Source organism: Eublepharis macularius, chromosome 8 (genome assembly GCF_028583425.1).
Source record: "Eublepharis macularius isolate TG4126 chromosome 8, MPM_Emac_v1.0, whole genome shotgun sequence".
Lineage (NCBI taxonomy): Eukaryota > Metazoa > Chordata > Lepidosauria > Squamata > Eublepharidae > Eublepharis > Eublepharis macularius.
Genome location: NC_072797.1, coordinates 45411774 through 45428686, shown reverse-complemented (window position 1 = coordinate 45428686; position 16913 = coordinate 45411774). Strand labels below are relative to the sequence as shown.

Below are 16913 nucleotides of genomic sequence, written 5' to 3'. Positions count from 1 at the left end.
TAACATTTCTGCAGCCCTTCAGCTATTGCCTCTACATCCTATGCTGTTCTTGAGGGCCCTCTAATACTCGAGAACAATTTTTGGGCATGTCACAGGGATCTGCTGAAGACAAGAGGAATCTAGGAAGATCTGCCTGCATTCCACTCTGGATTCATCTCAATGACTTAAGAGTTTCTGCTTGGATCTATACAGAGTTAGCTAACCCTATACCCACTGAATTCAAGAGACTTGCTTGCCCCTATCTCTGCATAGAAGTACACTCTAAATATCCAGCACTCAAACCAAACCTTGTGGAAGACCTTGCCAGGTATTTCAGAGGCATTGCTATGTATTTTCAACAGCATTCATAACATCTGAAGCAAGATTAACATAAAAATCCATTGTCTGCACTGGCTTCTTACAGCAGTTTGGGAACAAGTGGTTTTACTCTATTTACATTATTTATAATCTACCTTTCTCACTGAAACAAAATGTAGATTACACAGTGTAAGTCAATACAATACAATCAATGGCTGGGGCATTCAATGAACAATACAGTAGAGTAAGGACTGCAGAAATTTGAAAACAAACAGAAATCTGATACAAAGCTGAAAACAATGCTGAGACAAAATGTAAGCAAACTGACATGACATTTTAAATGACATAGAACTATCTAGTAGGAACATACTTACAACAGACAATATGCAGCAGTGTAGTTTACAGTCCCTATCACTGTACCACTGCATCTCTCACTGAACAGCTCTATTAGCTGTGCAAAAAAAACCCTTCTAAATTTCAGTTTGCTGAAAGCCGGGAGAGTGGGAGCTTTCCTGATCTCTTCAGCCAGGCCACTCCATGAGAAAGGAGCCAACACAGAATGCATGTGTATGGATAGCTGTTGAGTTTGCCCAAGGTGGCACTTGCAAAAGGCCATGTCCTGATAAGCAAAGCCTCCATGGTGGGGCATAGCAAGAGAGGCAGTCCCATAAATATGAGGGACCAAAGCCGTGAAGGGCTTATATGTGATAACCAAAACTTTGAATCGAACCCAGTAACTGACAGGATGCCACTGGAGTTACTGCAGAATGGGAGTAATATGCATGCTTTGCCTTGCTCCTGGTAATAATGAAGCTGTGGATTTCCATATACAGACCTATGTATACTGATATAGAGTGCATTATAACAGTCTAGTCTTGATCTTACCATGGTATGAATCATGTCAAGATAGCGGGCCATCTTCTGAGTTTATAGAAGGCATTTTTTGCAGCTGCATTAGTCTGCTTTTCTAGTAGCAATACTAGATACAGTAGTCCCTAGGTCAGTGATGGCGAACCTTTTTGAGCCCGAGTGCCCAAACTGCAACACAAAACCAACTTATTTATTTCAAAGTGCCAACACTGCAATTAAACCTGAATACTGAGGTGTTAGTTAAGAAAAAATAACTCATACAGTTGTCCAAACAAATTAACATCTCTCTCTTTCACTCACTCAGGAGCCATGAATGAAAATAAAGCAAGTGAAAACAAAGCAGCTTGCCCTTCTTTACACCAGCAGCCCGGCTTGAGTGAGTCTCTCACTCACTCACTTAGGAGTCATGAATGAAAGTAAAGCAAGTTAAATCAAAGCATTTTGCCCTCCATTACACCAGCAGCCCGGCTTGCATGCACTCTCTCTCTCTCTCACACACACACACACACACAGTCACTCAGGAGTCACGAGTGAAAATAAAGCAAGTGAAATCAAAGCAGTTTGCCCTTCTTTACACCAGCAGCCCGGCTTGCAGTCAGTCAGTGTCTCTCACTCACTCACTCACAAGTCACAAATGAAAGTAAAGCAAGTTAAATCAAAGCAGCTTACTCTCCTTTAGAAAGCCAGCCCCAGCAGCCCAGCTGCTGCCTCCGCTTCCTGCTGCTAAAGAGACGGGCAGCAGGAAGGCAGCGTTGAGGAAAAGGAATCACGTGGGCAGGGCCAAAACCCATGTTATCTATGTTCAGAGCTGCCAGAACGCCGTTCCAGCGCATTCCCCCTCCAAATGAGCCCTGGACTTAGCAATCTGGCAACTTAGCTCGCGTGCCCAGAGAGAGGGCTCTGAGTAGCAGCTGTGGCATGCATGCCATAGGTTCGCAACCACGCCCTAGGTTCTTCAGAGTTGGCAAGGGCCAGCTGAACTTCATCAAAAGCTGGGAGCACAATATCCTTCAATATCTCTATCTTCCCAACCAGCATCACTTCTATTTTGTCTGGGTTCAGTTTCAATTTGTTCACTTTCAGTCATTTGACCACAGCTGTCAGGCAGTGGCTTAAGGCCTCTAGTGCATCACCAGGGGATGCAGATAGTGAGGTATAGAATAAGTGCCATCTGCATACTAATGACATTCAATTCCAAAGTTATGAAAGTTTTCTCCTAAAGGCTTTACATAGAGTGATGGTATAGTCTTGATGGCATAGGTTTAATATATTTTATATGTTATTGGAATGACATTTCATGCAAATATTTACGTTACTTTTTTCAGTTACGTATTCTTTATAGCTCTATTACTATGGACTTTTCTCCATAGTGCAGCCCATTACTGGAGTAAATGGCAGTGAGAGTAAACAGAGCCTTCATGTCAAAACAAAGAGAGATGTATATATCTATACCAATACAGCACTTTCACGTTTTATCATATTTTGAAATCCACCTACTAATAGACTGAAAAGTTTTTTTATCATACTTGTAATCCACCTGGGGTCCCAGTGAGACATAAAAAATAATAATAATCTATAACACAGTGCCAAAAATTATGTTCTTGACACTGCCATTTATTTTAACAATAGGCCCTTGTACGTTAAATATTTATCAGATAATGTACAGATCATCCTTAGGTTGCTACACTCCCACAAAGGAGTGTAGCAACCAAGACTTACTATAATAGTTTACAATCTGCAACTCTGCCAAACTACTTCTCACCCCTGGGACGCAGCTAGCAAGTTCCAGCTGACTTATATGCAGATAAAAATACAACTACTGCTATATACTCTTAAAATTTAATTTCTCCTTTCTAAGGCTGTACTTCAACAAAAACAAACCATGCCTATGGCTATAAATGTAACAGAGTCATTTATGCACATGTGTAGAGATGGGCTCTTTTTAGTTTTCAGTGCTGCATCTCTGGACAACAAATTATTCAAGTTGCTACTTACTTTTAAAAGTAGCTTGCTTTATTAGATTTAGGTTACGCAGTGATGAAGATCTCACTCTGATTCTTCTGGAAATTCCCTATGGATATGTAAACAGTACCACTGGATAGCAGGCTGCATAATTTGAAAGATGATGAGCTGTTAAAAGCTAGGTATTATAATATGCAGCACACCTGGGCTAACAGTTGCACATGACTTTATCCAGCATGTATTAATGCTGGAGGAGTAAACCAACCCAAAATACTTGGGATACCTTCAACGATTCCTAACGTATTTGGCCTAGTTTTTAGATAAACTATAGAAAGTATAAAACTTATAAAACTGTAAAATAATTTATTGTATCTTACCTCTTCCAGCCCAAGCCAATTGACAGTCACTGAGGACGACATCAAAGCCAATTCCTAGATCTTTTTCCCAAGTTATCTGCAGAAAATATGTTGTGCCTGGGTCTGATACAGGGTAGATTCTGCTCACTTTCTTCTCCATTATTCTCTAGCACCTGTTTTGGAAGAGAAAGCCATTTTTCAATCTATTTCAATTCAGTGAAAAAGAGGAGGTTTCAAAATATAAGCTTGGTGGGTTATACCCATCAAGGCTCTATAAGTGCAAAAAAACCCATTAAAATGTGTGCGTTTATCTCACTTATTTTCCTATCCAGCTTTAAAATCTTACATGTACATAATGTATATACCCTTCCATATTTCAAAGAACTACTATGTTTTAGTAAATACAGCAAATTTAAAAATGTATAAGTTTTGACAATGAAAAGGGAAAAAATCTGAGTATCAAGGAGTTCTAATACAGGTTTCTCACTTCTACCAAAGCTAACAGTAATACACATACAAGCAAGCAGTTATTACTGCCACTCATATTCATTATTGGATTTCAGTCCATAAAGTCCTCTCCTGTTAAATAATGGAGAGGCTGACCTAATAAGAGTTATAAAAAAGTCTGTAGAGCAATTCATTTCAGAGGATGTGAAGGGCACATTATAACCATAACATAAATCTCAACCAGAACTCATCAATTAGAAAAATGCTAGAATTCCAAGTGAAAAATATACCACTCTCAGCTGAGCATAAGCAGAGTAAACAACACAAAGGTTAAAAGGTCTCTAGTAATCACATATGTATTACTTGGTTATTAAATAAGGTGTTCTTGGAACTAGCAAGTCACTAACAACTGAGAAGATAAACTAGTCAGTTCTGAAAAGGTTGTGACAAAGATATAGTTACATGAGATTTCTATGGTGATCAGGTGTGGTGGTGGTGGTGAAGTGGATTCCAGCCAAAACAACATACCAGAATCCATCAGATTTCTCCTAACAGGCTGTTTTAAATCTGCTTACCGTGAAATAATGAAGACTTGAAACAGCTACTGATGAAAGTAAAGGAGGAAGTCCCAAAACAGGATCTCAGCTGAACATCAAGAACACAACAGTAATGACTTCTGAGGAATTAAACACCTTTTAAAGTTAACAACGAAGAAATTGTTAAAAGATTTTCTATTTCTTGGCCCAATCATCAATCAAAAGGGAGACTTCAACCAAGAAATCAGAAGATGACTGAGGCTTGAGAGGGCAGCCAGAAAGGAACTACAAAATATCCTTAAGGATATGGAAGTGTCTCAGGAGACGAAGATCAAGATAATTCATTCTATGTATGGATCTGAAAGTTGGACAATGTAGATAACTGACAGAAAAAAATTAATTCATTCAAAATGTGATATTGGAAGAGAGTTTTACTGATACCACAGATCGCCAAAAAGACAAATAAGGGAGTTTTAAATCAAATCAAGCCTGAATTCTTCCTAGAAGCTAAAATGACTAAATTGAAGCTATTGTACTTTGGCCACATCATGAAGACTCACTGGAAAAGACAGTTATACTAGGAAAATCTGAAGGCAGTAGGAAAAGAGAAGACCCAACATGAAAAAGGTTGACTCAATAAAGGAAGCCACAACATTGTTTGCAAGACTTGAGAAATGATAAGTATTTTGGAGATTGTTCATTCATGGTCACCATAAATCGGAAGCGACAGCACATAGCACACAGGATTCTAGGCCTGCTATGCATTGAGTCTTGGTATGTTCTGATACAACTAGAGATATCTGTAACTGTAGACTGGTTTCTCCAACTCCCACTAGTTCCACAAATTCTAGAAAGATGGGGAGGGCTCTATGCAGTATTCATATTGTATAAGCCACAGCTAATAACAAGACTGAGTAGCAGAGATCACCCTATAGCTTATTTAGACCAGGCTACATGGCTTCTATCAGGCCACCACCTCCCTTCCCAGCCCACGTGGTGAGTCAAGAGGCTATCAGAACAGCCCAATCCATGCTGTGCAGACACTTAAGTAATGACATGCAGAGGGTCCACAAACCTAAGAAGGCTTCAAATTTACTGTAAACTGCCTTGAGCTCCTTTTTGGTGGAAATTAAATAAATAAATTGCTTGGTATAATGGGGCATATGAGTTTTTCTTTAAAAACAAACTAACTCTGTCTCCACCCTGAAACCAAGATCTACACTAAATTCTAAGTATTTGCAGTATTCCATGCAAACTAGGGTTGTCAACTTCAGCTTGAGAGACTCCAGGATATTTAGAGGCAGTACCTGGGGAGGGTGGAGTTTGGGAGATCAGCAGAGATGCGATGCCATTGAGTTTGACCTCTGAAGTTGCTGTTTTCTCCTGGAGAACTGATCTCTATAGTCTGGAGAACGTTTGAATTTTTGGAGAACAGATCCACATAGAGGTTGGCAACTGTAATGTGATTTCCCTTGTCAAAGTCAGAGCACCTTTTGTTGCTTTGCTTTCATTGAAAAGGTCTTTGCAAAAACATAGTTCTAGATATCCTCACGTTATGTGAATTCAGTAAAAACTCATCAAGTCCCATCCACTTTCAGCATTTCTCCCTAAAACATCCATGTGAATAATTTATTGGATGCTTGAAAATTCTTCTGATGGTGTTTATTTTAAAAATTACAAATTATTTGTTTGTTTGAGACACTGAAGGGAGAAAAACAGTAGCAATTCTTTTTAAAATTCTTCATGTGTATTGAAACTTTGATACAGTGCCAGCTGAATAAATTACCTTTTAAAAAAACTTTTACCACATTATCACTGTTTAATTAACACTGACTAGTAAAATCAAATATTTACTAGCACCACTTCATTTTGAAGATATTTAAATCAGGCTCATTTTTAATCCCATAATAAGCATCTATCAGCCAGTAACAGCCAGATGGAGGGGAATCTTGGAATGCTTTTAAAGACTCAATAATGCTGCTTCTGTAGTCTTAATATGTTTGCAATTTCTGGAAAATTAAACTACGCAGCTTCTATGTCCCTTGATTAATACAAAGAAATGCTTTAGAGAAACTGATTGATTACAGCAAATAGAAAAGCTAGTGTTTTGCTCCTGAGGGCACAAAGAGTCATACAACGTATCAACACCTCTCCATATAACTGCTAAAGAACAGAGACTGACTTGCAGGTGGGAAGAGCAGAGTCCCACCCCAAATTTGTACATCACTGGCTGTATTGAGAACATCAGACAGTTGACAATTGAGCTGCTCATCTTTAGTGCTTTGTCTCTTTAGCACTTGGCATCTATGATCTTTATTAGGCAATGCTTCCTTCTGGGGAAGAATCAGCTGTTGTCTGGCATGTAATTAGGCGGGAGTCTGCACTACGAACAACGACAGCACACAGTTGCCGATGAATAAACAAGGCACTTTTTAAAAAATAAACCGACAAATGATTTTGTATACTGCTTTGGACAGTACCAAGACACAGTACAGAAGCCAAATCTTAGGGTTTCCTTCACTGCTTCACAGAGTGTCATTGATATTTCAACTTCAGTTTTTCATTTTTGGCTTGTAGAGATATGTCTTTTGGGAATTGTGGGTGGCTTCAGCAGCAGGTGTTGCAAACCTCCGCTATCACGCTTTTGGAACTTAGAGACCAGAAGGAAAAAATACTGGAGTTCTAGCCCAATTACTTTTACAGCCTCATCCTGTCCAAATGGTACATATATCTTATCTTATCATATGACCAGAATCACATAACCAAGGAATTCCTGCGCAACACTGTTAGCAATCATGCCATACCAGCATAAGTTGCGACTACAGAATTTCAACATTGCATTAGGGCACTGTGAGTGAAAAGTTGGGGTAATTTGGCAAGTGAAGAAACACAGTAAAAAACCCCCCTCCCTTGCCCTTGCAGGAAATAGCAGAGCTTCCCCACCAGCCACTAGAAATCCCAGTTCAGTCAAGCACAAGAACTTTGAACTGGCCATGACAACTTCCATATCTAAAATTGCAATGTCATTAATTGCTCTCCTTGTTGTTAATTAAACTGTTGCAATGATTCTTATATGATTCTTATAACTGGAAAGACAACTCTTTAAGAAGGAAGCCCTGCTCCCCCAACTTTCATCCTTGCACTTAACCATCCCTAAGAAGTTGGAAAAATGAGGAATAACTTCCCCTCAGAGGAATCCATAGCCATGTACTCACAAAACAAAAATAAATTACAGTTTATGTTTATTAGGGGTGTGTAAAAAGAAACAAGTGAGCCAAATATGCACCCAGAAATCAGTTTTGTTTCGTTAAAGCAGCTTCTGGAATGGTGAACCAAATCTGGGAAACCAAATTACAATGGCACGTTCTTACCAAAAATTTTGTGTGTTTCATTTCATTTGGGTTCTAATTGCTATGAAGCACCCCTCCCTTTTTTTTACTTAAACAGCTTAAATGGCACTAGAGGCATTCTTAATTTCAAAAATAACAAAATATTTTATTTAACACAGATGGGAAAGGTCAGGTGAAATTCAGGTTGAACATTTCTAAGGTAACTCAATATTGATAACTCTGAGGTAAAATCAGTACATACACAGACTTAAGGTCTAATGTTTCAGACTAATGAGCGTTTCCTTAAGCTCTTCACAGTTACTTAAATCTTTATGTTGAGAAGCTTTTGTTCCAGTGTTTTCCAAAACATTCTAATACAGTTTGAGTATTCACTTACTTTTTTTGGTTTCCAGAGAGCTGGTATTCTCTTTCCAGTACCCAAACCCCTTTTCTTGAAACACCAGTACCTGAGGTTTTTAACTGACCCTTAAGGTCTCCAAAGGCCATTTCTAACCACACCAGACTAGGGATCTCTTCACTCTTCAGAGCTAACTCTCTGTTTGACTGGGTAGGGAAATTCTATGCAGTTTCTTTGGCCCAAATGGGAGTCTTCACAAACTTCTATATATGGTCATTTTACACTCATTTAAACATGAGTTCAATAATGGAAGAAAGACATCATATAAATGTAATATATGCATAAATGTAGAGAAACAGACAATTCTATATATGTATGTCTTCCCAATATGAAGCTACAGTTTGCCAAAATGTCTCATCGGAAGTTTGAATTTCTTATTCGCAGAGCAATTATTTTATTCCCCAATAAAGGAAGCACATTATTCATTTCTGAAGGTGGATGATGAACCTAATACAAATACTATTGTCTGCATTCAGTATTACTGTATTTCATTTTCCCCAAAGATGAAGGCAATAAACTGCAATCCTCTAGTGTGCTACAAAGACTTCAATGTCTTTTACTAAGGGCAACTGAAGCCAACGCTTACTAAAGACTCAAACTCACAGCCATAATCAGTTTCCTGCCACCTGTACTCCTCTGTGTATTAGACATGGGCACAAATCGAAATATGAATCAAATTTCGTGATGAATCGGGCCAATTCATGTTTCGTGAAACATGTTTCATGGGGCTGTGGTTTTCACGAAATTCACAACTTTGGGGGATAATTCATGAATGATTCGTGATGCCAGCCAGGCAGGCGCCGATCCAGGCAACATAGGCCCGGAATGTCTGCAGACCTTTTGTTGCCATTGGAAACCCCAATCTTAGCCCACATAACCTTGATAGGCAGCTCTCCCCGCAACTGGAGAGCTTCCATTCTGCCCTATACAGCAAGGAGCAGGGGGTTAATCCCCTAGGCAACTGAGGAGATGGGGTTTCTGTAGCCATGGGAATACCAATCTCATCCCTCAAAACTCTGTAGGCAGGTCTGTCTGCCAACCAGACACCTCCTGTTCTGCTCTATGTGAGCATTTCTTATCTAAGGCACAGCTCTTTGCCTCGTGCTTTTCAGTTCCAGTAGACGGAGAGAGAGGGAGGACCTGTTGCTGGGATTTAGAGTGAAAGAGTGGAATTGGGAGCTTTTGGCTGGATTTGCTGCTGCTTTAAAAGAGACTGAAAAGTCTCTTTATTTTCAGCTCTTGGCCTTGCTGGGAAGGTCGTTGTGTGAGGGTGCCTTCTTTCCTCCATCCCACCTAACCCGTCTCAGGGCATTGCATGGCTCTGGGGCCTAGCTTGACTGAGGCCTACCTTTTCTTTAATTTTCTTTGCTTATATTCTTATTTAGAGCATTTGTTCTTGCTGGCTTGTTGGGTGAGGGTTGGTGGAAGAGAGCCTGCTGAAGAGTTTGGCATCTCTGGGTATGAAGGAAGCCACTGAAGTGCCCTGGGTTCTGAAGAATAATGAAACTAACGAATCATTTCGTGAAACAGGACAATTTCATGAAAGTTTGTGATATGTGATGAAACACGAAACACTTGTTTTGGTTTTTTTCCCATTTCATGCCCATCTCTACTGTGTATTAGTAGAATTTAATTTGTCTTCCTAGCCACATGGGACTGGCTGAATCAATTTAAGTAATTTTCAGCTGAGTATTTTAAGTGTTGCTTCTACAGTCAATTCAACTGTGTAATTAAAATTAGCAAATAAGCAAAAATTAAATCAAATTTCAGATGAAACCTAAATTTGTTATATACTTCATTAATTAAGGTTACAGAAATGTAAAGAAAGCAAACAAAATTCTATTTTTCAAAACACTAATATCACTTAACAGCCCAAACTCTATTTTTCAAAATACTAAAGCAGTGAACAACCAAGCCAAAAACTTAGGAGTGTTTGAAGCTATGGTTCTAAGACTGATGTTTGACCTCATCCTAAATTGCAAAGGACAGTTTCAGGTCTACCTATGTTTGTTCCATTAGCAATGCAATAATATAAAATTTCAACTCAGCTGTGTTTTACTTTGGCTAGATCATTTGGAGCAACTGGTGGCCATGTGGCTTCTATGGGGCCCTAGGAAGACTGTGCATGCATAGAGGACAAATAAGTGTGTGTAGCAGAGGGAGTTAACCTCCCCGGAGGGGGGGTCTATTTTTAGATTTACATACAACTGGCTGGGGCAAGGTTGCAGAAGCCTGTAGTTTGACCTGAAGTAGCCGTCATCTCCAGATATAAGCACCCACATATGCCAAGGCCACTTTGCTAATAGATACATGATGATACAACATTCTGATGGTTTGTTTGGCACCTTTCAGTAGAGGTAAACAAGTCTGACTTTTCAGTGGTCATCAGTGGAATGTCACCGTCATTACTCTTATCTGAAAAACTGCTACAACAGCATTTAGATCTTTTATATTAAAATTACTCACAAACTTTCTAAAGCATCTTCTAAAGCAATTACAGATTTACCTCCTACAGCAAAGTCAAAAAGTAGTTGTGTGCTGCTACCGCCCAACCTCAGAAGAGGTGCCATAAGGTTCTTTCTATTTCCATATATTACGTAACATCTGTATAAAGCCATTGGTTAATATTTGTCATATTGGAGCATCATGCGTCAGGTGGGGTGAGCCACCTTACGCTGCCACCACTTTGGGATTTAGGGTCCCTTAGGAAGGCCCAGAGTATCCTCCCAACCCTTCTGACCTCCGTAGCTTGGCCAATAAACAGGCATGAGGACCCAGCAGAGTAACAACAAATAAAAGGATTTATTTACAAGGAGGTCAGTTAATATCAAACAAACAAGCAAACAAGAAGAAAGGTACATTAGCAACAATAGATGGGTGAAAGCAAAATAAACAAAATGCCCTAGCATAACTGAACTCACTGTCCCTCTGTCTGCCAGGCCTGTCTTCTCACCCTACCTGGATGAGGGCCTCTCTCCCTAGCAGAAACCTTCTCTGGCCTGCTCCCTGGGAGAAAGAACACAGGTTTTTCCCCTCCCAGACTTATATAGCACCAGCCCCCTGTGTTCTGATTGGCCAAAAAGGGCGCCAAAACGGCCCAGGGGCTCCTTGGAATTGTAGGCAGGCCTACTCCCACTGCTAACAGACTTCTGAGGCCTTGCTAGGCCTTCCTGTGGCACAGCCAGATCATGACACACACACACACCGGACCAAATCATGGGGTCCAGCCATCCGGATCCCCATTGATATGGTCTGCAACCAGGGATCTGGGCTGTAGTCTGCCAGCTCTGGGATAAGGTGACAAGCAATAACTTCCCAAGAATGATAGGGCTTCAAGGAGTTAGCATGATAAACCTGGCGAGGAAGGTCTGTGTCTAGTGATTGGACTACATATTTCACTTCCCCCATGCGGTCCTTGATCTGGCAAGGCCCCCCTCAGGAAGCATCCATCTTATTGCTCTTTATAGGCCTCAGCACCATAACTAAGTCACCAGCTTGGTAAACCCGCTCCCTAGCCTTTTTTATCATACCAGGTTTTCCGTCTACATTGGGTTTCTTGCAGCTGATTATGGGCTAGTGTTAAAGCTTCCTTTAGATAGTTCCAGAGGAGTTAGCCGTGTTAGTCTGTAGTAGCAAAATCAAAAAGAGTCCAGTAGCACCTTTAAGACTAACCAACTTTATTGTAGCGTAAGCTTTCGAGAATCACAGTTCTCTTCGTCAGATGCATGGAGGGCAAGAAGAAACTGGTCAGATGTAGAGGAGGGGAGGGGAGGGAGGAGTAGATGCAAACAGCTCTCAAGGAGCTCCTTGAGAGCTGTTTGCATCTATTCCTCCCTCCCCTCCCCTCCCCTCCTCTACATCTGACCAGTTTCTTCTTGCCCTCCATGCATCTGACGAAGAGAACTGTGATTCTCGAAAGCTTATGCTACAATAAAGTTGGTTAGTCTTAAAGGTGCTACTGGACTCTTTTTGATTTAGATAGTTCTGAAGTTTATCCACAAAGTCCAAAATATTAGTCTCTGGGGAAGGTAGGGAACCCTCCCAGTGGTGTTTCACCAATTCCAAAGGTCCACGGACTTCCCTTCCATAGACCAGTTAAAACAGGGAGAATCCCAAGCTGGAGTGTGGAACTGCCCGGTAGGCAAAAAGGAGCTGAGGCAAAGCCAAGTCCCAGTTGTTGGAATGGGCAGTTACAAACTTCTTAATCATCTCCCGGATGGTCCGATTGAACCTTTCCACCAACCCATTTGATTGGTGATGATAGGGGAGAGTCACTAAGTGCTGAACCCCATGGCTGCGCCACAGCTTCTCCATCACCCCTGAAAGAAAATTGGTCCCAGCATCCATGAGAACCTCTAGGGGCCAACCCACCCTTGCAAATATATCTGCCAAGGCTTGGCAAATAGTGTTGGCATCGATATTGCCTAAGAGCCACAGCTTCTGGCCAGCAAGTTGCAAAGTCCACAATAGTCAATATATATTGTTTCCTCCTCGAGGTTTTATTTGGCAAGGGCCCAACCACATCATCAGCCACTTTCTTAAAAGGGGTGCCAATCACAGGTAGAGGCTGAAGTGAGGCTTTACCCTTATCCAGGGCCCTCCCCACAGTCTGGCATACCTTGCAGGACTGGACAAACCTGGCAATGTCCTTGCCCATCCCCTTCCAATAAAACTGCTGTCTCAGCCGGTCTTTGGTTCTTTTTACTCCCGAATGGCTGCCAGGGTGATCATGGGCGAGGCTCATGAATTGGAGGTGATGTTGGACCGGTACCACCAACTGATGATGTGGCTTCCAGCCACTCTGGTCACCTGGTCGAAGGGACTCACAGTACAGCAGGTCTCTGTCCATCACGAACCGGGATCGGGTGACTGCACTGAGGGGAAGATCACGGGCTTCCTCAAGACTTGTGTCTTCCTCTTGCTCCTTCTGGAAAGCAGCTGAGGTCCCTGGAGGAAACTCTACCTCTTTAGATGTTGCCATGTCTGGAGGAGTCACTGGTGCAGATTCAGCTGGTTGCAGCTTCTTAGTCTGGCTGTGGGTTAACACCCCTATGTAGTCTCCAGCACATGTCAAGTTCCTCGAAACGTCTGCAAAGTCTTTCAGAAACTGTGTGTACACATCACCCTCTTGGTCAGCCTCAGGTTCTGTAGACTGTATGTAGCTCATGTTCTTTTGGTTCCTGGAGCATATGCTCTGCTAAGTCTTCTCCCACAAACAAGGCCATTGGGGTATAATCGTACACAGCAACTTTCCAAAGTCAATTCCAACCTTCATAGGTAATCGGTACCTGGGTGAAGGGCAGCACAATACTTTCTGCTTCGAGCAGGCACCTTACCCTCCTTTCTTCTCCCGGGAAGAGGTACTTGGGATCGATAAGAGTGCGATGCACAGTAGTGAGGAGAGAAGCAGTATCTCACCAAGCAGCAACTTCACAGCCATCCACCATGACCTTCTTCCGGTGGTGCTGGGGAATATACTCTTTATCAAATGCAGGCGAAGCAATCTGAGGCCTCTCTGGGATCATGTGGTGCATGTCAGTCCCGGCCTTGCGGTACTTATTCCGAAAGTGGCCCGACTGGTTGCACATAAAGCACCATGGCACCTTCTTCTCCACCGTGGGCAACTTCCCACCAGCACTTGGGAAAACAGGTTGCTGTTGCTGGGACGGTTGTCCTTTTTCTTCTGGCTGCTTTCTGGACCAGGATGGGAACTTAAGAGACTCCCTCCTATGCCAGTCCCGATGAATGCTGTACCTCTGCCCTCTGTAAGCATCAGCCAGTCACTCCACTCACTGGCCTGCTTCTTGAAGGGTAGAAGGAACTGGTCAATGCACATCAGGGCCTTGACAAGAGCCAGCGTCTTGACTTCTGCAACTTCCACACGCAAGTCATAGGCTTTTCCCAGTCTGTGTATTAAATGTGAGTAAGACTCTTTATCTTCAAGCCTTATCTCTCTGAAGTGCTTTCGTGCCCCTTCCTTGGTGAATCCCACTCTCTCTCTCACTCTTTGCTTGAACAGCTTGTAATCTTTTCTCTCTTCGCCTTCCATCTGGCCAGACACTGAAGCCAGGACATCACTCAACTGTGGACTCAGCTTTTCCATGTACTGCTCTGGGGGGATCTTGTAGTCAATGCAGACCTGTTCAAAATTCTGCAGGAAGGTCTCGATGTCCTCTCCTTCCTTGCACAAGGGGTACTGCCAACGGTCCTCTTTCACCGGGGCATCTAGAGGAGGCGGATTCTTTGCGAGCGTAGCCATCGCAATCTCATGCCTCATTCCCTCTTTTTCCAGCTCTAAGCGAGCTTGGTTCCCTTTCTCTTCTTTCTTCATTTTCTCATTCTCAAGCTTCATTTTCTCTTTCTCATTCTCAAGCTTCATTTTCTCTAGCTCAAGGTCTGCTTGTTTAAATTGCAGCTGAAGACACAAGACCTCTTCACTCAGGAGCTCCATTGTTCGTCTCTTCCTTCTCAGACATGAGTCCAGCAACCCTTGCTTGGGTCTTGCTTCTAGGAACAGGCGCATCCTCTGATTTTGTCTTCCCAGTTCGGAGGAGCATGCACTACCTATTCTAGCCTCGCTATCCAGTTGACCCGACAGCTAAAACATAAACAAAAACCCCTTTCACCACACCTTTATCAGACCTTTACTTGGTCTTGCAAGCACCTTCATGTGGCTTCCTTAAGCCAAAAGCAAAAAAAAAAAAGGGGGGGGGGGTTTCTTCAAAGCCAAACGTCCCTCTGCCTTACCAGGGTCCAAAATTAGTCCATCCCACCGCTGCAGCCACCATGTCATGCTTCAGGTGAGGTGAGCCACCTTACACTGCCACCACTCTGGGATTTAGGGTCCCTTGGGAAGGCCCTGAGTACCCTCCCAACCCTTCTGACCTCTGTAGCTTGGCCAATAAACAGGCGTGAGGACCCAGCAGAGTAACAACAAACAAAAGGATTTATTTACAAGGTCAGTTAATATCAAACAAACAAGCAAACAGACTTATATAGCACCAGCCCCGTGTTCTGATTGGCCAAAAAGGGTGCCAAAATGGCCCAGGGGCTCCTGGGAATTGTAGGTAGGCCTACTCCCACTGCTAACAGGCTTCTGAGGCCTTGCTAGGCCTTCCTGGCACAGCCAGATCATGAGATGGAGTGTGGTGTGAAGAGTACGCTGATTAAATCAAAAGCTCTTACCCTGGAAAATTAGTTTGTCTTTAAGGTGCTAGTGTCCCCGAATCTTGCTCTTCTACTACAGACTAACATGGCTACCCACCTGAAACTACCTCTATATTTTAGTTTCCATTTATCTAGGAACTTGCAGCCTCACGTTCAAATAGTGCAAGAATGTTGTATGGTACAGAGCAGGTAAACAAGCTGATGCTGAATTCAGATTAACCGAGAGCTATTTATAGTTAACAGGCCCTGTGATTTAGGGAGGGTAGTATTACTTAGCTAGGTCACAACAACTGGTACATAGTCCAGGTGTTGCCCTATATCCAGCACTATTCCCAATTTCCTCAGCTGCAGTAGCAACCCGAGTTGCATTTATTTAGCTACATCTGAGTTTCTAGCTGTTATCCATTCCTGGAATACAAGGGTTTCAGCTGCCGTCATAGACCCTTAAAGATTAACTACTGCAATGGACTCCATGTAGAATTGCCCTTAAAAATGCAGAAACTTCAACTGGTCAGAATGCAACCATGTAGTTAAATCTTTAGGGCAAGTCATGAGAGCCAAATTAGTCCAATCATGGCCCAGTCACACCAGTTTTACATATGCCTCAGAGCTCACTGTAAGTTGTATCCTTTAAAGCTTCAAAAGGCCTTAGCATACCATAAGAATCTCCCTGCTTGTTAACATCTACCCAGGCACTCCTAAGTCATCTATCCTCCAGATGCCCAAAACAGGACCTACTTTTTATGGCTCAGCAATTATGAAGGCCTGTGTCAAAGTATTTTTATAAGCTTTAGAATATCAGTAAAGGCTATTCCATACTAGCAAGACCATTAAAACAAGATTGTTTCATTTTCTGAAGCTCCATTTGTTTGTTTGCTGTTGAATTACTTTTATAAACTGTTTTTAATTTAAAGAATTAAAGAATTGTTTTTAATTTAAAGAATGGCCTTTACATTTCATAAATAACTAAGCCAGTGAAACAAACAGTAATTTATACTGTGTAAAAATAAAAATATGCTTTAACTTGGATGGCCCACGCTAGACCTATATCAGAACATAAGCAGGATTGGCCCTGGCTAGTACATAGATTGGAGAGCACCAAGGAAGTGCAGAGTTATTATGCAGACGCTTGTCTAATGCCTTGACAACTCTGTGGGGTCACTATAAGTGGGCTATGACTTAACAGCACTTTACACACAAAAATATCACATTCTTGATTTAGGTTTCCATCTTTACACATTATCCTGTCTTTGATCAGTTTATTGTTTTATTGTATTTCTTTCTGAAAATATTAACATGTCTTTAAAAACTAAAGACACAAAGTCCCCAAACAAAGGGGCCATTCAAAAAGGCCACTAGAAGGAGGTAAGATAGTATCCCTTGCATCACACCGGCACTAGCTGTGATAAAGAACTCGTCCATCTACGTTCGCTCCCTCCAGTGGCTGCAGCAATTGAATCAGATCTAAATCCAGATGTCATTGAAAACTCCCCAAGCCATATCCTGTAGCTGGTATTTGTAACGAAACCAA

At 41.9% G+C, this 16913-nt stretch overlaps 1 protein-coding gene across 3 annotated transcripts in view; it reads right to left on the bottom strand.

The window, feature by feature from the left end:
• The window catches only part of XRCC4 (X-ray repair cross complementing 4), a 194026-nt gene that overhangs the window by 176030 nt on the left and 1083 nt on the right, over positions 1-16913 (bottom strand). For all 3 annotated transcript variants that reach the window (XM_054987082.1, XM_054987084.1, XM_054987083.1), the window contains exon 2: positions 3507-3658. In XM_054987082.1, coding sequence (XP_054843057.1) covers positions 3507-3645 — 139 coding nt within the window. In that variant the 5' untranslated portion in view covers positions 3646-3658. The remainder of the gene's footprint in view (positions 1-3506; positions 3659-16913) is intronic.